This window comes from Podarcis cretensis (assembly GCF_951804945.1).
Source record: "Podarcis cretensis genome assembly, chromosome: 4".
In the NCBI taxonomy this organism is placed as follows: Eukaryota; Metazoa; Chordata; class Lepidosauria; order Squamata; family Lacertidae; genus Podarcis; species Podarcis cretensis.
In genome coordinates, this window is record NC_137173.1 from 45,367,820 (window position 1) to 45,387,812 (window position 19,993).

General features: G+C 39.0%; 1 protein-coding gene across 2 annotated transcripts in view; it reads left to right on the top strand.

Annotated features, from left to right (window-relative positions):
• The window catches only part of GBE1 (1,4-alpha-glucan branching enzyme 1), a 146,654-nt gene that overhangs the window by 82,976 nt on the left and 43,685 nt on the right, over nucleotides 1–19,993 (top strand). For both annotated transcript variants that reach the window (XM_079974793.1, XM_079974794.1), the window contains exons 8-12: nucleotides 2,148–2,263; nucleotides 2,424–2,551; nucleotides 5,039–5,137; nucleotides 7,518–7,628; nucleotides 8,339–8,510. In XM_079974793.1, coding sequence (XP_079830919.1) covers nucleotides 2,148–2,263; nucleotides 2,424–2,551; nucleotides 5,039–5,137; nucleotides 7,518–7,628; nucleotides 8,339–8,510 — 626 coding nt within the window. The remainder of the gene's footprint in view (nucleotides 1–2,147; nucleotides 2,264–2,423; nucleotides 2,552–5,038; nucleotides 5,138–7,517; nucleotides 7,629–8,338; nucleotides 8,511–19,993) is intronic.

The window sequence follows — 19,993 nt, forward strand, 5'->3', positions numbered from 1 at the left end:
ATAGGTGCTACCAAAAACCAACCAAAATTTAAAAAACAAGTCTTACACCAAAACTAAAGTCTAAGCAGCAGCAGCATATAACGAGGGAAAATGATGTTTTATAGTAGAGGGGCAGTCATACTTTGCATGCCTGTGTTGTCTTAAAGTGAAGATATTTTAATTTATGATTATGATTTAACTGCATATCCATAAAACCCCAGGCACTGTTTCTACTTCATAAAAGTACAGTGGACACAATTGGGTTGCGAACGTGATCCGTGTGGGATGCATCTGCGCATGTGCGGGTTGCGATTCGGCACTTCTGCACATGCGCAAAGTGCAACTGCCGAAACCTGAAAAAACGCAACTTGAAGCGGATGTAACCTGAGGTATACCTGTAGTGTGTTGAAGATATTTGGAGAAGTATAACTGCATGCTGGCAGATCAGCAGTGGTTTTGTCTGCCATTTTGTCCCTACTACCAACCCACCCTCTCCCAGCAGCGATTTCAGACATCTCTAACAACAGAATCCTTACTCTCTTGACCTTAATTATATTGCAAAATCATTCAGGAAGATAATTAATTACACAACTTTTAGAAGACATCTGAAGGCAGCCCTGTTTGGGGAGGTGTTAATGCTTGATTTTTTTTATGATATTTTTAGATACAATGTAAGCTGCCCAGAGTAGCTGGAGAAACCCAGCCAGATGGGCAGGGTATTATTATTATTATTATTATTATTATTATTATTATTATTATTGATATGTTGCAACAGATTAGATATTTTTCTGTTTCAAATAGCCTTTTTCAGTATAGACTCAGTAATGGGGTAGGTACTGAAAATGTTTTAGGGTCTGCTTACTTAGTGCTTTGGGTTTTTTTTTCTTATTAGTGTCTTTCATTTACTGTTTTTCCAATTTGTAACTGGAAGGTTGGTGAACTGCAGGGCCTAATCTGTGCACAGAGTTCCTGGGGACAGAAGCTGCCCTCTGTGCCAACGCTAGGGTTTGGTTAGCATTCATGTGATCATTTTTTGTTTCAATAATGGCTTGAAAAGGGTCAACTGATACAGCTCAGTTGCAATAAATCAGTGAGGGTTTGCATTAAAAGTCTTGTGAAGGCAAACACTTGTTTATTGCAACATGTGTTGAATTTCTGTCAAAATGTGTTTTCCTAAGTGACACCACTAGGCTTAGTTCTAGGTCAAGATTTTAAGTGGTCATCCTAGAACACAAAACATTATCAAATTCAAATTCTGCAGAAGGTTGGAGATAGAACTAGGGTGCATTAGCTCCTAGTTGAATTGACTGTTCATTACTTTCCAGTTAACAATGATTTTAAACTTAGAAACATAGGTGCCTGGAAAAGCACCATTTAATTAATCTTGTTTTGTTAACTTCTGTTGCAAATAGCAAGCCAGTTTGGTCTAAATTTTAAAATAAACCAATTGACTCTTTGAATTGCAGACAAATATAGAATTTTTAAAAGTTTTACACATAAATTTAAAAGGCTTTTCATTACTTTTGGTTTATTTTATAACTCTCAAGCATAGAAAAGACTTCAGAGTACAGTTGTACATTGGTTTTCAAACAGCCTAGTTCTCGAACGTTTTGGCTCCCGAACGATCGAAACTCAGAAGTGACTGTTCCGGTTTTCGAATGTTCTTCGGAAGCTGGACACAGCCAATCAGAATCCACACTTTGGTTTTCTAATGTTTTGGAAGTTGAATAGACTTCCAGAATGGATTCCATTCAACTGTAGTTCTTTTTGAAGTGAAGTAGTTCTGAAATCACAGAAAGCACAAAGAGTACCATCTGGTGCATAGTTAAGAGCACCGTCAATTTATTTCAGTAGAGTTAATGCCCTTTATGTAGACCTAACTGTTCACAGTCACTGACTAATTTGGGATGTTCCTGCTTTCATACCTTAACCTAACTGGAGATGATAAAAGGATAATTGATATTATGAAACACGAAGTCCACTAGAATGGATAATTGTTTAAATATCACCAAAAAATTCACACTGTAAAAATCAGGGAGAGAAGAAGAAAAATGAAAACAGTGTTCATATTTCACCATGAGAAAATAAATACTTAGCATAGAAACCATAGGATATCTAAAATAGATTGTACGCCTTAATATTTAGACTTTGTTGTTGTTTGTTTTCAGCTGGGAGGTCTTGAGATTTCTTCTTTCCAACCTAAGATGGTGGATAGAAGAGTATGCCTTTGACGGCTTTCGATTTGATGGCATATCATCTATGCTGTATCACCATCATGGTATTGGTAAGTTTAATCTGCACACCAGTGATGTTCAAATTATCATGCAGTCGTGTAGCCATGCAATGATTTCAAATTTGTTAATAGTTTCCTTTTGAAAATCTTGGGCTGAAGCCTACAGCTTTGACTTCCTGCTCTTGAGACTTTTATGATTTTGTCTTATTAGGCACAGCTTTTAGTGGAGATTATAATGAATACTTCGGGATGCACGTTGATGATGAAGCTTTAGTGTACCTAATGATGGCAAACCACATGATACATTTCTTGCATCCAGAATGTATAACGATAGCAGAGGTAATTCTTAGAATACATGTTGACATAATTAGTTTTCGCTGTTTTATTATTTGAAATACAGTTTAATTGAATCAATTACAGTTACATTAGCAGCCACATCTTTAAGCAAGTTCCAGCCGCTCTTAAGCTTCTTGTTTTGTATTTTTTTAAATCAATTGATTTGAATTGGAGATTTAAATACATGCTTAAATCTCTCTCATTTAAATAAAAGGAACATGAATTCACTCAGCTTGCGATGGAATGTACTGTTTGTTGATAGATGCCATTTAGTAAATTTTAATGTACCATTATTTCATTCTTCTATATATATATTATTGATTTTCATGAGAAAATAGCAATATAGAAACAAGTAAGTCTCTCCCCCCCCCCAACATATACCGATAGTAGTACAAGCAGTTGAAAAGCTTTTGAGGATCAAAAGCAAACGAAGCTAATGTCTAAATGGAGATGAAAGAATCATTTTACCAGTGCTCCACAGTCTCAGGAAGGTAGACAAAAGATGAAAACTTTTTATTTTAGGATGCTCACTGCTAGTGATATATTTGGATAAACTAGTTCTATCATTTAGTCACAGGTACATTATTTCACAAATTAAATGTTAAATTCAGAAAGCACTGACATTTCTGAAGTACAGTATGATCATCCGAAATATTTTAAAACTCTTAGCCTGTTTAATAAGTAAGTTTCTTTATGATTTACAAATGTTTTATTCAAGCTGTTGAAAGCTTACAATTAGTATTGTCAAAGCAAATATGAACTAATATATGTATCACTGAAAATTCTAATCTGTGATAAATTAAGAGCCCTAAATGTTCGACCCACTTCAGATTTATCAAGAAGATTTTTTGGAAAGCTTAAGTCTGTATGCATGCTTTATGAACAAAACAACAAAATCAATGAGAAGATGCAAAGTGATATTATTTGCACAGTAAGATGATTAAACTCCAAAGCACTAACTTTGACTGAAAGGCCCAAACAAGTTATTTGCAGTTATTTTGATCAAAGAATTATGTCTAGAATCCTGCTAGCATTTAACATTGTGAAACTGTTTTACATGCAACTATTTTATATTCAACCTGGGAAAACAAAATTAAAGGGAATTACAGGCACACATAAATATTGGTATGTCAACACTTAAATACTTCAGATGGGCAGTACCACCAGCTTCTTCATTCTAAAATGAAAAATGTATAATATTCTCTTACCATGTAAGCATGGGAAATAAGAATTTCATATTCCGCCAAAAGAAACCATTACACACAAACACACAAGTTCAACAACATCAAGTATTTAAAACAGAAACTGATGAAATGAAGCAATTATGGGATATATTAAACTTAAAATTGTCTTATTGATTTTGGGGTTCATTTCAAGTAAAATTAGCCCATCATCTAGTGAGCCACAATATGGTTATCAGTATTCCTACCAATGAAGCAAAGTAGAGCCTGTTTGCATTACCTGATTTAAGATTTTTTTTAACAAGTTGTGCCTTCAATTTATTCTACTTAAATTGAAAACTACTTCAACTTCAATACATCATTTTTTCTGTCTAGTGGGAGCCTCTATACAAAATGTGGAATTGATCCACATGCTCATGGTGGAATGAAATTGGGAGGGAGGAACTATTGATATCATTCTAAATTACAAATGGTTAGCATGAATTTGAGCTTGCATGTAATGATAGTGGAATGACTGGCGCCACAGGAGAGGAGCACGCTTTCGTCTAGAGTAGGATCGATTTGTAGTCTTGTTCTGTAAGGACCTGTCTGATAAAATTAAGTAACAGAATTCTTTTTAATATTCTGAATATTCTCCACTGAAAATGGGTTCTTCCATTGCTTTCCCTACACACATAGGGGCGAGGAATGTGTTAGAGAGGTAATGCATCTCTCGCCGTTGCCCGTGATCAAATTCTGTTTCTGTTATGCCAGCATATAATTAATGGGATGTGTAAAAATGATATAATGTGAAAGAGAAAGCGAACAGGCAGTCAAATTGTGTCCTTTATTAATATTTCACATTGCATTTCAAGAACATCTAAGGACAGGCTTACACACATAAAATAATCCATTTCAGTTTCTCTCCCTACCCCCACTCCACATCTTGGTAGAACTAGTTGGATACTTTTATTTAATTTCCTGGTACTCTTCTCGTGAAGATACTGGGTTGGTGCTATGCAGTTCTTAATAAGTAGGATTTAAAGTTTTACATGATTTACACAGTAGTTATACCACAACCCAATTCCTGAACTTTATGGAAAATGAACCATATGTTTTTGAACTCCAGCTCCCATCAACCCAAGCCAGCATTGCCAGTGGTCATGAATTCTGAAAGTTAGGGTCCAGAAATATTTGGCAGGCCACAGGTTCTTGCTTTTGTAGTTCTTTCTCCAGCTCAACCCTCTTCCGGAAAGCTTTTTCAACTTTTGGTAAGGTTTTGCAGTTTGGACAATGATCTTTGATTTGTAACATTGCATTGTTTTTCAAGGAAGTGTCTGGAATGCCTGCCCTTTGCTGTCCAGTAACAGAAGGAGGAACTGGATTTGATTATCGATTGGCCATGGCAATTCCTGACAAATGGATTCAGGTCAGACTTTCTCTCTCTCTCTCCCTCTCTCCCGTCCTCTCTCCACTCTAGCTCTGTTTCCTTTAACAAGATTAAATCTTTAGAGCATTTTCAGTGTCAGTTTAATCAGGGCTTCACATATCTTGTCTTGTCTTACTATACTGCCATAATGTTAGGATAATCATTCAGTCCTCCCTTCCCTCAAATCCTCTGTTCCTGCTAGGATAACTAAGAAGGAGTGTTATCTCCTCATGCTATATGTTTCACCAAGGTGGCCTGCGACATGTTGCAGTAATGTTTGATACTATGACAATTATGGCCTTGGTTTTATGGATTGAATTTTGATGCATTCTTACAGCAAACGTAACAAAATGAAGATTTAAAAATATATTTGGATCTGTGTTATTCACATCAGTGGGACAAGGATATGATGACACATTAATTTTCTATTTATATATATTGTGACTTAATTACAGTTAGACAAACTTCTGTTTAAAGTCTGCCAAATTCTGGTAATAAAATATAACAGTTTAAATATGTAACAGTACCCCCCCCCCCCAATAATGGCATGCTGAATGAATCCAAACTCTGTTATAGGTTCTTTTCTTAATAGAAAAAATGCTACTTAGCTGTTGTTGTTTTTAATACCACCCTTCCTCCTAAAGGAGCTCAAGGCAACAAAACAATAAAAACCATGCAAATAATTTTGAAACATTTGCAAACAATCAAATATCCTCACAGTTAAATTTCAGGGTTGCTAAGCCGAATATCTCTCGGCAATTAAATCCCTAAGTGAATGGGACTGTTTTTAAATTACACCTAAATGTTGATAACAATTATTACAACAGGCACACAACAAGACTAATGTGAACTGAAAATATTAAGAGAAAAAAGTAACTAGTATGTGCATTAGACAGCTGCAAAAATCAAAGTTCAGCAGGATCACCTTTTTCTGCACTTTGAGAGACGTCCATTACTTCAACATAGTTCACTCTTTCAGCCACCCCCCCTCCCCCAAAAAAATAGTCTGGTAGAACAAATTTAACATTTTTGCAGTGTTTGACCCAGCTTCTCTGAAGACAAACCCTTTCTTAAGCTAATTGCTATGAACATATTGGAATTGTGTGTCTGAGAAGCATCTTTCTTAGTCCCTTCATGATCCATTTTTTCTCCAAAGCTATGTTCCCCTGAGGATGTTATTTGTTAATCCAGCTTGAACAGTGTAGGAAGGAAAGTGTGCAAAGTATGAGTCCTGGCAGTGCAGGCATGTTCAGTAAGGTACTGTATCTTTTGGTTCCCTTTTATGTGAACAGTCCTGAATAAAACACTGTTACATGAATTAAACAAGTACAGTGGTACCTCGGGTTAAGTACTTAATTCGTTCCAGAGGTCTGTTCTTAACCTGAAACTGTTCTTAACCTGAAGCACCACTTTAGCTAATGGGGCCTCCCGCTGCTGCCGCGCCGCCAGAGCATGATTTCTGTTCTCATCCTGAAGCAAAGTTCTTAACCCAAGGTACTATTTCTGGGTTAGCGGAGTCTGTAACCCGAAGTGTATGTAACCTGAAGCGTATGTAACCCGAGGTACCACTGTACTGCTAACAGCAAAAAACAGTTATACATCCTTGTTTTTTTATGTGTGCTTCATATACTTACCTACCTACCTGCATAGATTTGAAGGTGAATCGTCTTCCCAATAAAAATGTAGCCTAATAAAGATTTGTTTGTATACCTGGCGCTCAATATTTAGCAGAAGAAAAAGATGGTATGCACATTTTTTTGTATTTTTGCACACAGGCTACTTTGTCACATAGATTAACAACATGAAAGTAAAGAATTCGCCTTTTCATTTTGACACGGTCTAATAGCAGATTAGCCTGTTTTGATATTAATTAATTTTTAACTTGCTCCAAGCATTTCCTATGCTGCATGCCAGACAGTAAAATACCCAGTGAAACACTACAGAAATAACTCTTCTTCTTTTAAGGTTCAGCAATCATCAGAGGCTTATGCAGTATTGCATAATAAGGAACAGGAAGGTTTAGCAGTGAAATTGCTACATTTAGTCAACCATTAAAATGATGGCAAGTAGCCCTCATTGTTTTACAGAAGTATAGAGAAAATCAATTTAAATAACACTGACATGCATAGTTAATAATCAGACGTTGGCAGCTGTTTTGGCAGAAAAGTAAAATATGGACTTTAAAATGCTACAGTATATTACGGAGTTGAAAGAAGAATACCATTTGGGACATCAAAAAGTAGACTTTTACCATTTCAGTTCTTCTGAAAGACTCAGAATACGAATGTTAGCTTGACAATTCAGAGGGGGAAGCGTGGAAAAAAGTGATACAGTGTAACAAACAACAGTAATTTTGAATGATTCCTTTTTAATTTTCCAGATAATTAAGGAGCTTAAGGATGAAGACTGGGATATGGGCAATATAGTGTTCACGCTAACAAATAGGAGATACGGAGAGAAATACATTGCATATGCAGAGAGTCATGACCAGGTACAAAGCTTGAGAGGAAAATTGAAATACTGAGATACTGTTCAAAGACCTAGGGAGAATTTTGAAGAAGGATAAAAAATCTTGGTGAACACAGAAACCCAGGCATGTCAGTGGGTGGGGAGGGAGGGAGAGAAGGGGAAGGGGAAGGAGGCAGTAGCCTCTGCTGCTAGTACTACCGTCCTCCATTCTGTGGCTGGGGCAAGCTGTAGAGGTGAGTGCAGATGTTGCGGCTGGGAGAAGGGGAAGGGAAGGGGTGGTATGCTGGTTGGGTGTGAAGAGCAGATGGGGCAAGGTAGAGGGAGAGGTTGAATAAGGAGAATGGATGTGCAAAGTTGGGCATCAATTAATTGTGGGCAGTGCAGGAGAGAGAAAAGGGGGGAAGAGGTTCATGGTGAGGAGCGGAAGCTTTTTTCCTAGGAACAGGAAACAGCCACTGCTGTTTTTGTATAGCATGAGAGTCCCTTCCCTAGTTATACATCCAGATCAAAGTAAGGAAGCTTTTCTGGCCAAAGGGCTTTATCTCTTCCATCCTTGGCAGGCCAAAATTGACAGGTGAGCAGAGCTCATTTGTTAGGAGCACAGTTGCTAATGTTTGACTGTGTTGGGCAGCACGTTACTTTATTTGTACTAGAACATGTCTTTAATCTGTAGCATAGGAACCAATGAAATGCAGAAGATTTCTTTCCTCACCCCTTTATTTGTCAACGCAGGCTCTTGTTGGTGACAAGACCCTGGCGTTTCGGCTGATGGATGCAGAGATGTATGAGAACATGAGTGTCATCTCACCTTTTACTCCAGTTATTGATCGAGGAATACAGCTTCATAAAATGATTCGCCTCATAACTCATGCCATGGGAGGAGAGGGTTATCTCAATTTCATGGGTAAGTATCTCTGTGCATTTCAATTTGTGCCAAAAAAGAAAAGATATTTTGTCGTGATATACAACTCAAGAGGTTGGATCCAGACTCATTGAAATCAAAAGGACAAGTTAGTGAAGAATAACTGCTTTCAATATGACTGGAGCATGATTGACTTTCAAGGGTGTATTTGTGTGATTGCACACTAAATAAAACTCTTGATATCAATGGGGCTCACTCCAAGCCAAGTGGGTGTACGACTGCATTCTATGTCTGGGTTTAACCTTTTGTCTCTTTTGCCTTGTGGAAAAGTTATCCGTAGAAAGGTTTTATGCTGTAGTCTAATTTGTTGTTGATCAACAAAGCTGATTTACTATTTTCTGTAGCTACTGCATGAAAGTTTCAGAGCACAGAGTTTTAGGCCTTGCTCTAGATCAGCTGGAAGTCTATCCTTGCCCTGTTCAAGTAGGTTTTCCTTGTCTCATCTATGCAAGTTGTCAAGTGGCTTTATCACCCACCATCATTTTCCTTCCTCCATGCTGAGAACAATTTATGTATAAACACAGCCCAGCCACTGTTACTTCAGGTGCTGAAAGTCAGCAAGGGAGAATCAGTTGTCCCCTAAATAATCACAAATCATTGCCCCAAAGATGCAATAAAATGACTTTGGGCCTCTTGCCTTTTAGTTCTTTCCCAGATCTCCCATCCCGTTGACTGGCCAACTGATGGTCATCCTTCCATAAGTGCCCAGATTACTGTCAGCCTACATATCAAATTTTGCACCCCAGTCTTAAATGGGTAGGTCCCAAAATGCCTCTCCAGTCTATTGACTGCTCCATGCTACAGTGCAACTGCTTTCCAAGAACCTTACTCTTCTGCACTGGATGCCACTGTCCTCGCACCTTCTGCATTTCGTTTGTGGCTCCTGAGGCTAGCGAAGCAATCTGCCATCTGTAATGATCTCTTGCTGTTGGAGCAATTTCAGAACTGCACCAATGGCCCTGCCCTCAGCCTGTACATACACCTCACCTCCCGGGATGCCCTGCCAGTGCTGTCCCCACCCACTCACTGCTCTTTAAGCTGCAAGAGGGGAGAAAGGAGTAGACCTATTTTCAGCATTGTTGTTGCTCCTGTGAATCTTCTTAAGTATGTTGAGGTGGTGTCTTGATTGTAGAAAAAGCACACAGATAGGCAGTCTTCCTTACTGAAATACAGTTTGTAGAATGCTGTAAATTATTTTAACAACAAATCATGCTGACATTATTTTGTCACTTTATCGCAAATACAATTGCAAATATGTTTACCATGTTTACAAGTAGATTTTTTTGTTGTGTTAAGAGCCAGGAGGCCTTGGTAAAGATGGGATTCTGTGGTCTTATTTTATCTGAGGAACTGTAAGAATATTCATATATTAATTACTTTGTGCTAGATCAGGCATAGGCAAACTCAGCCCTCCAGATGTTTGGGACTACAACTCCCATCATCCCTAGCTAACAGGGCCAGTGGTCAGGGATGATGGGAACTGTAGTCCCAAAACAGCTGGAGGGCCAAGTTTGCCTATGCCTGGGCTAGATGTTTTCTTTTATGCATGATTACCTTGATGAATAGCTTGGAGATTATATTTTTTGCAGTCATACTCTATTGGTACTTTTAGAACACTGACAAATAAGTGGTGAAATAATATCAAAGCAATATTGTTTGATAGTAAAATACATATGTTTTTCCCTTGCAGAAAAATAAAGATAATAAATTTATGTGCAGTTAGTCTGTAGACAGAAATCAAAGTAATTCCCATTGCATTATAACTTAGCAAACTTGAAGAGATGTTTGAGAGAAATACCCTTATTTAGAAAGTTTGACTACGATAGGCATTACTTAAGTGTCATTGATTCATAATGTTATTTGTATGCCACTCTTACACACACACACAAACACACAAACACAAACACCATGCTTAAAGTGTAAACAGGAATGCGTTTCAAAATCCAAAAGTGGAAAAACAATTTCATAACGTAATAAAACAATGGTGCAGTACAAAAAACCACATACATTTCAGTACTATAAATATAACAAAATTACATTAACAACTTGCAGCATCCAGCAGCAAAAATAACAGGGGAACTTGACAGATTCAACTTGGTCCGAAAAACAACCCACCCATGATGTTTCTGGCAGTCCCTCTCCTGCAGCAGGTGTCTTCTCTTCATCATCTCTTTGTCATAGGATCCAAATAAAATCCCTTATCTCAACACATCTATAAATTAGGCTTTAAAGCAGTATTAAAGTAGTTATCATCCACCCACTGTTTGAATTTAATGTCCTGCTGTTCCTCCCTTCCTTCCCATTGCCCCCCTACCACCATCAGATAAGGCCAATTAATTTCTCTTAATGAATAAATGTATGTGTAAAAGAACTAATAATACTAATTACAAATGGGCTGCAATAATCATCTACACCTCCCCCCCCCCAAAAAAAAAGCCTTGGCGAAGAGAGACATCTTTAGCTGGTGTTGAAAGCCATGTAATGCAGATGTCTTTTAAATGATTTAAAAATATTGTATATTTTCATTGTTGTTAACAATTCCATTGTTGGAATCTCATGATGAAGGCTGGGTAAGAAATCTATTAAAACTAATCTAAATCTACCTGTAAATCCAGTGGGTCACATACAAGTTTGCTTGGGTGGAGATAGGTAGAGAGAAGGAGAGAGGACAGGTAAGGGGTTTTTCCCACAACCCCATCATTGCAGTTTTTATAGTCAAGTGAAATCTACAGACCATTTGGTCCCTTCCCAACAACACTATGTTTGATTGCACCACTGTTACCATTTGACTATGTTACACAGCTTATACAGTCAAAGTAATTTTTATATTACCTTAAAATTATTGTGACATGCTGAATAGCACATCCGAGTCATGTAGTTTGCACATTGTTTTAGCACAGGCTGGGCCAAAAGTCCTTATTTACATGGTGAGGGTCTAAGCCTGAGACTTTGGCCATGTTGAAACTGTTCCAATAAGCAACGTCTGAGGAGGCCCTCAAAAGTGCAGTTTGTTACAGCAAGCTGGTTCACATGTAGCACTAAGCCATGGTTTATTCGATCATGCAAACAAGGCCCAGCAGCTTAACCATGGATTATTAACCAGACAAACACAAAAATGGTCTTAGTGTTGCAAGTGAACTGAGACAGCTTCACACTACAAGTTTTTGACTGTTCTTGTTACTTTAATTTCCCTGCTTGCAGCTATTCTTTTCACCTAGATAAGAAAAACAAAAATGTAAACAAAATCTTAATTAGTGGAGGAATATGCCAAATTCTCCTGACCTCTTGAATTCATGCCTACTCCTCCCCATTCCAACCCAGGGCTGCGCATAGGGGGATGTGGATCCTGGGGCATATAACACTGTCATTCCCCATTGCCTTCATCTCCTTTGCCACCCCACACTTTACATGGTGATGTTGACAGTCAGGGCTGTCTTAAGCATATGCGGCACTGGGGTGCAAAGATCTGCCTGGCACCTGCCCCCCCCCCCGCAGTTGCCCAGTCCCAGGCGCGCAGGGCCGGCCGGCCACCTGCCTCAGCATCTTGCTGGCGCCCCCGAACTCGCAGCAAACCGATGGGCGGGCTCTTCCCCGGACTCATCTCTCAGGCCCCAGAATCTTGGCCTGGCGCCCTTGAAAGCCCGGCACCCGGGTGCCCCACACCCCTAGCACCTATGGGTAAGACGGCCCTGTTGACATCAACTCCTCCCAGCTTACTCTGTTGATGATAGGCAGCATACTCTTCCTTCCATACTTTCCCCCTTTTCCCCACTGCTTTTGATTGTCCACTGACAGCACGACCCTCCCTCCCCTCCCTCCCTCGCCCTAAGAAGGGAGGAGAACCTAGCTAGGGGGGCAGGAGGTGGAAGGGCTGCCCAGGCGCCATGGCTGCTGATTGTGGGAAACTGGTGTCAGGCATGGGGCACCTCAGAGTTGTGGATTGCCTTTCTTGCTTTTTCTAGGAATCCAGTACTATGAAACCCCCAAAGGAAGATCTGTTTTATTTGCTTTTGTAGATGATGGGGTGATAGAGACAAGTTGGCTTCTCAAACAAATAACTGCTTGCGAAAGCAATTCCATGCGGTGACAGGAGGCCCTGAAGGTCTATCAATCTGCACAGGGTTAACTATGAATTTTAGCGAGGACTTCCACTTCTTAGGAAATAAACATACATATTAAGCCCAAAATAGATATGGCCAACCCTGTTGCACTTCCCCTGCTGGAAGCTAGATCATTTTCCTTAGTTTTATTCAGAGAAATCTATTGACTTGTGATGGATTACTATTACATGTGCAGTGTTAAAATGGTATGATAAATGGTATATTTTGCAGGGTAACAGATCTGTAGGAAGAAATGTTTAGCAATAGGAGTCCTAATGAATAATTTCATTCTCTCCATACCTTGCAATAGCAGAAAATGCGACGGATTCATGCTGAGACTCGTTTCTCATGAAATCAATAGATTTTTAGTCTTGGCACATTTAAAATAAAAGGGGGCTGGGATTTTGCTGTCTGAACAGGTTATTAAGGAGCTGCAAACCACACACACACACACACATCTGCATCTGCACACAAACACAAAAATTATAGTATAGTATATAGCCTCCCCTACCATTTTCTGTGGCAAAAAGTAGTGAATTGAAACTTTGATTATAGATTTATAACGCTCACTAGAATTAATTTGTCAGTATAAATACCATAGTTGAAACTTTTGCTTATATATGGGAAAGCAAGAAGCCTGAAGGAACTCCTTACATCTTGAGCAGTTAGAGAAATTGAGTACACTGGTGATGTGTGTGTGTGTGTGTGTGTGTGTGTGTGTGTGTGTGTACTGCATTTATGCATGAAATGAAGGACTGGATGCATTGTTTAGAGAATGCACAAACCTAAAGGATCGGGGTTCATAAAGACAGAAATGGAAGGTGTTTATAAATAAATCACAGAAACTCTGTGTTACTAATTTAATTCAAGTTGCTCGTGATGACTTGGAAAGCCTGGGCGGCAATATATACAACAAAGGTTATCAAATGTGAGGGAATGTCTACAAAGGGCATGCTGCCAAAAATGCTAGCGATTTCAAATAAAAACAAGAGAAAGTTAAAGCTGACTTATGTCAAATATTATGAATAAATTGTCTCCCAGCTGCTTAATTCTTTTCACTGCCGGGATGCATTGGGAGAAAAATGCATTTGTAGCTGCAGTGCTCAAGAGTGTTCTGCCAAGGTAGGAACCACACTTGGATGGATTTAGTATTGCGTTCACACTTTATTGGTGTTTTTATTATTTCAGATTAAATTGCTCTAAAGAAGACTGCATCGCTATCTTAAAAAAATTAAATACACTTATTTTCAGTGTTTAAAAGTCCAACATGATGCAGAGTTGACTCAGGCATGTTAAATTTAATGCTTGAAGCATAATTTTAGTGGGAGCAAATATGTGTGCTTTATACTACCATCTGCATATTGTTAACTGTTCAGCAATACAGTAAAAATATTTAATCCACGTTGGCTGATAATGCAAACATATGCATATTTACTTGGAAGGGATTCCCACTCAGTTTTCTGGTAAGCCCAGTCAATTGTCTGCATGATTTGCAGCCCACTTTGAACAAAACCAGGACTACCATTAGGATATTTTGTTAAGTATAGGACAGTGTCCTCCATTACAGTTGCGATCGAAATTATTCAACCTCCATTGCAAATTAAGCTTATTATCAAAATTTACATACTTTCAGCTGTTTGCAATGAGCAAATCAAACAAAAGCAATTGAGATAGCTCAACACAACAGATGCTTCAAGTGGTTCCCTCAAATTTAGCTGAAAATGCAACTTATACTGGCTTCTCCAGGATGCTAGACTAGATAGACCATTGGCCTGATCCAGCAGGCTCTGCTTATCTTCTTATGAACTTAAAACATCTGATAAAGGTGATTTGACCCACAAAAAAGCTTGCTGATGTTGCAATCCGAAGAAATTGTTTTTGAATGCCAGGAAACTTTGGTCAGACTAATTCCCCCAAGCCTTCTCCCCACAGCCTGCTTGCCTTCAACCTAATTTTCTGCCACTGAAAAACAGCATAGAGAGTCCTGGCATGATTTTGATATCCATCACAGTGTTGGGTTGGGCAAAAAGGTTTAAAACACTCCACACAGCTCAGTACTATGTTGAGGATAAAAATTGCAACTCATCTCTTTGATCATTTGAAGAGTGGGGAAGGAACAATAGCCCTTTTACTCAGGGCATTGTATGACCTGCATGTTCAAGGCAAGCAATAATGTGGGCGGAGCCACACCTGCTGTCCATGTGACCAAATGTGAATGCACCCCTTGAGCTGTGTTTCCCCCCCATCCCTTTCCTTTCTCTTATCTGACACCCCACAGACAATCTGCTCTGATTTCTGAGAATTCTCATTTTTTAATTCTGTATTTTAAACCAGTATTCATCAGTTTTAAATCCGTCATGAATCAGTTCATAAAAGGGTGACCTTTTATTTTTAATTCTGTCAGAAAGAGAGTGAGATTCCTTTCTTCACACTTATATCATTACCTGTTCCTCCTCCAACCACCAAACCCTATAGCGTTTCCTTGAGGAAAGGTGTTTTTTCCATATGTAATAATAATAATAATAATTAATAATAATATAATTTATTATTTATACACCGCCCATCTGGATGGGTTTCCTCAGCCACTCTGGGCAGCTTCCAACAAAAAATTTAAAATACATTAAAACATTAGTCATTAAAAACTTCCCTAAACAGAGCTGCCTTCAGATGTCTTCTAAATGCCAGGTAGTTATTTATTTCTTTGACATCTGATGGGAGGCTGTTCCACAGGTTGGAAGTGTGTTGGTGTGTGTGCATGCACTGTACATCTGTACATGCACTGTCTTATTTTCAGTCTCTAGCCACCTGCAAATGATGAATTTTTAACCTATTAGTCACAATACATGTGGTTGTTTTCCCCATTGATCTGTGTGCCATGATGCTAAAACCTTTGCCTTGGGTATTATGTGGTTGGGAACTTCTGCCCTTCGCTTCATTGACCCTCACCTGCCTTTTGATTCCTCATTGATCCATTTTGGAAAGATTGGAGGTCATTTTATTCTGTTTAGGATTTTGCCATCTTCTTATCATACCCGAAAACTTGTTGTTTACTCCAGAGCAAAGTTCTCTCTGGGATTTGGTTCTACCACTTTTGACTGCAGGTGGGGACTCAAGTGTTCAGATTTCAAGATGTAGAAAATTACTATGTAAGGAAAAGAAATAACCTAGAACCTTTCTTCCTTAAATGCTAGGTTTCTTCCTTATTTTTCTTTATATCGTATTTTTCTGGTATGAAAGAGCAATCAGGCATTTGAATTCCCATCTACAGTCTATGGGCTACATGCAGGCTTACCACCTCATTGAAAACTATGCCATAATTGCACTAAAATAATTTTTAAAACACCAGTTCCAATGCAGCTCTTCAGGAACACCCCACAATTTGTTTCCTTTTATAGTGTAAAGAACTCCAGTAGAAACCTGCCACATTGTCCTTATAAATTGTTTAGCATATGTAGGGTTGATAGTTGCTTTGTTCAGACAGTGCTCCACAAGGCGGACTGTATTTGCCATGTGGCAGAGTTATTTGTAGAAGGGAACACAGAGAAACTGCTGAAGTTGTTAACTAAGTGTGTTCTCTTAGCTTTTTTTATCCCAGAAATTTCAACACAATTCTAGCAAGATTTTAAACCATGATATGGTCACTTAGCAAATGACAGTGGGCAGAAAGAAATATATGGTAGCTTTATATACTAACTTACTACCTAGTTAATCTTCTTCAATTTACCTTATTTACTGGTAGCTTTTTTGGGGGGGTATGATATATATTTTGAACTCTTAAATGTTTGCTTTTCTCAGCTGAGATTGTGATAATGGGAATCAGAGCCACCCAATAATTACTTCAGTAAGAAGCTGTATAAATTACTGGTCCTCCCCCCCCCCCCATGAATAACTTATTTCTTGTGTTCTTAAAGATCTATACTGGCTTCTAATTTGTTTCCAGTCATAATTCAAAGCACTGGTTTGGCCTGTAAAGTCCTAAATCATATGGGTACCAAACATTTAACAGACATTTTGTTCTCTTAGGAATCTTCCTGTCTTCTGAGGCCCTTCTCATTTATCTTCTTAGTGCTACACTAAGTCCTGTTCTTCGATGACTTTAACAGATATAAGTCATATTTGATCAGTAGTTTTACTCCAGTAGTTTTACTCCAGTGTTCCTTTATTTTCTGTTTGTTTCCATTGTTGCTGCTGCTGCTTTATATAGCTTAATTGGTATATAGGGTGCCTGCTAAGGTGGCATGATAGTCCATTGTTGAGGGAATCAATATGTTTTAATGCTGTAGAGGCTATTAATATAGGCCTGGTTGTCATGATGACGCAAGACAGACAGTGGCTTACTGGAACCCACCTTGCTTACTGGAACCCACTGGTTTTTTTAGCTTAGTGTGGTGTATCGGCTCAGCCAAGGTTTGGCTTAGCATGTGGTCCAAACCGGGCATCCTGGTTAGGCTCTCTCCTTATCCATGAGCTATAGTCAAGAAATGAGTTTTCATTTTAGGATGGAACACTTATGCACCTCAATCTGTGTGTGCGCGCTTCTACGCAAGCATCACTAGAATACTCCCATTTGGCACAAAAAGACCAGCACAAAGGGGCACCTCACTTTCTTCCCATGCTGGGAACTCCCTCTGTCAACCATACTAACCTATCAGTAGCTATACCAGCCCTGGATAGAGCTTGAAGGGAATGAAAGAGGAAGGCAGTGCCTATTAAATGTTTTCAGTTATCACCAGACTAGACTAGACCTATCCCTATAGCACTGTGCAACTAGGAACAGTGACATTCTGGAGTGTGGAACATAGCTAAACACAAGGTAAGAGACTTGTTATTAAACTGAGGGAAGTTCTTCCTCTTCAGTTGTCTTGCAGAGGACACTGCTTTATGCAGTTTCAGCACTGTCTGTGTCTCACTTCTTGATTTTTCCGATTCATATAGCTAGTTTTTCTCTTTTCTTAAGATAAATAAATAAATAACATCATTTTTTTCAGCCTGCGTACAATTTAAGAGGTATCCAGATCTTAAAGGGGTGAATTTTGTCTTATTTAACACTGTATAGATGATATTTCATCATTTCAGCACTTCTTCCCCTTTTTATTGCTTGCAGTTACTGTTTGTATTAAGAAAGTAAAAAAAAAAAATGATTGTTTCTTTGTTCAATGAGCCATTAAATATGTAACAATCTAGAATATGTAATAAAAGCACTCTTACTGTAGTTAACTTGATTGCTATAAATTTATTCAAAATATTATCAGTTTATGTAATTATGGTGTACTTTAAAAGCTGTGTTTTATAAATCAGCTATTCTAAAGCATCTCATAAGGGAGAAAGCAGATTGCAATGAAATACATTTTATTATGTATAAGCATTTTCTTTTTGAGGCTCTGAAGTGAGTCTTTATAACAAGTTTATAAAATGGTTTTGTATGCATTACTGACTTTGCTCATAATGGACGCTGAAGGGGGGAAAGCAATTTATTTCCTGTATTTCAAGCACAAAGCACTTTCCAAGGAAGGCTTCCAGCCTAGGTTTTGATCCCATCACAGATTTTTGTTCAGAAGCGGTATTTTTCGGATGCCTAACTTTTCATTTCTGTTGTGAGTGCTCTTACTAATCTCTTGAGATTCAAGGATAGAACTTGCTGTAGATACGTGCAAATAAAGTGAGGATACCACTATTCCCAGTCAGAGTCATAAAGGAAGATTTTGGAATAGGTGACAATGATCACACCATTTCTGGATTAAATAATCTGTATCTCTTTCATGTTTTACTGTGGAGGGGGTGAGAATGGGACCTGTAGCTCCCCAGATGTTGGCTCAAGCTTCCATCAGAGCCAGCCAGTATGGCTAATGGTGTGCTCCAAACAACTGGTAGGCTGTACTCCATTCCAAAATTCATATATCTATTTTCGAAAGGTAATGATGTTCTAAAAAGAGTATCAGTCATTTGCTAATGCCAACAAGATTAACAGGATAATATTACTTATGCTTCCTCAGAAGTAAGGCTTACCAAGTCCATTCATACTTGATCCTACGTAATAGCTCAATATTAATCACATTTACAGTGGAACCTTGGTTTTTGAGTGTCTTGGAAGCTGAACGTTTCTGAACCCAAACGCTGAAGTAATTGCTTCCGTTTTCGAATGCGCCTTGGAAGTCAAACGGCTTCCGCTGCGCGTTTTTCCATTTTCTCAATAGAAATTGCCAGCAGCCCTTTGCGCCTCAGTTGTTGAATGTTTTGGAAGTTGAACAGTCTTCTGTAATGGATTTTGTTCGACAACCGAGGTTCCACTGTACTCAGAAGTAATTCCTATTGAATTCAGTCAGGCTTATTCCCAGGTAGGTGAGTTTAGAATTGCATCCTAAAGAACTCAATGTTGCATTCTCTTCACATCAAATCTGTTAATTTATTGGCCACTCTTAATTCTTCTGGATAAAGCAATGAAGTGAATTGATTTCTCCTCCCCATATTTACTCAGTAGCATCACAAATGGCCTCCGGCGAAATGCTATAATCAGTTCCACCCTGAGCAGCTTTGCATAATCAGCTGCATTTTTGACCTTATGTACTGGAGACATGCCATATTTGGAAGGTATGCCATGGTAACATCATAAAGAGTTATCCTCTAATGGTTGCTCTGGAGTTTGAAGGCCGGATTCATTTCCTTGTAAGCCTTAAGCCTTTCCTTCTTTCCTTCTCTCTGAAATATCCAGTAGGCTTGACAGTGTGTGTGTGACAGAGTGACTTTCCTAGTCATCATTCCAGTGACCTGATGTCTGGTTTCTCTGCCATTCCTTCCCTGCCCTCCTCAGTTAAATGCCATTCATCTTTATAGAATAACTTCCATTTACTATAATCCTAAGGGACGCGGGTGGCGCTGTGGGTAAAACCTCAGTGCCTAGGACTTGCCGATCGCATGGTCGGTGGTTTGAATCCCCGCGGTGGGGTGAGCTCCTGTCTTTTGGTCCCAGCTCCTGCCCACCTAGCAGTTCAAAAGCACCCCTAAGTGCAAGTAGATAAATAGGGACCGCTTTATAGCGGGAAGGTAAATGGCGTTTCCGTGTGCTGCGCTGCTGCTGGCTCGCCAGAGCAGCTTTGTCACGCTGGCCACGTGACCCGGAAGTGTCTGCAGACAGCGCTGGCCCCCGGCCTCTAGAGTGAGATGAGCGTACAACCCTAGAGTCTGTCAAGACTGGCCCGTACGGGCAGGGGTACCTTTACCTTTTTACTATAATCCTGATAAACAAAACAAATACCAGACTGCTGAATGAAGCCAGAGCAAGATGTTCTGGTCCTTCCTTCCCGACTAGTCACCATGATGCAACAAAGCAAAGGTAACCCGAAGATTAAATAGGGTGAGCCTACAAAG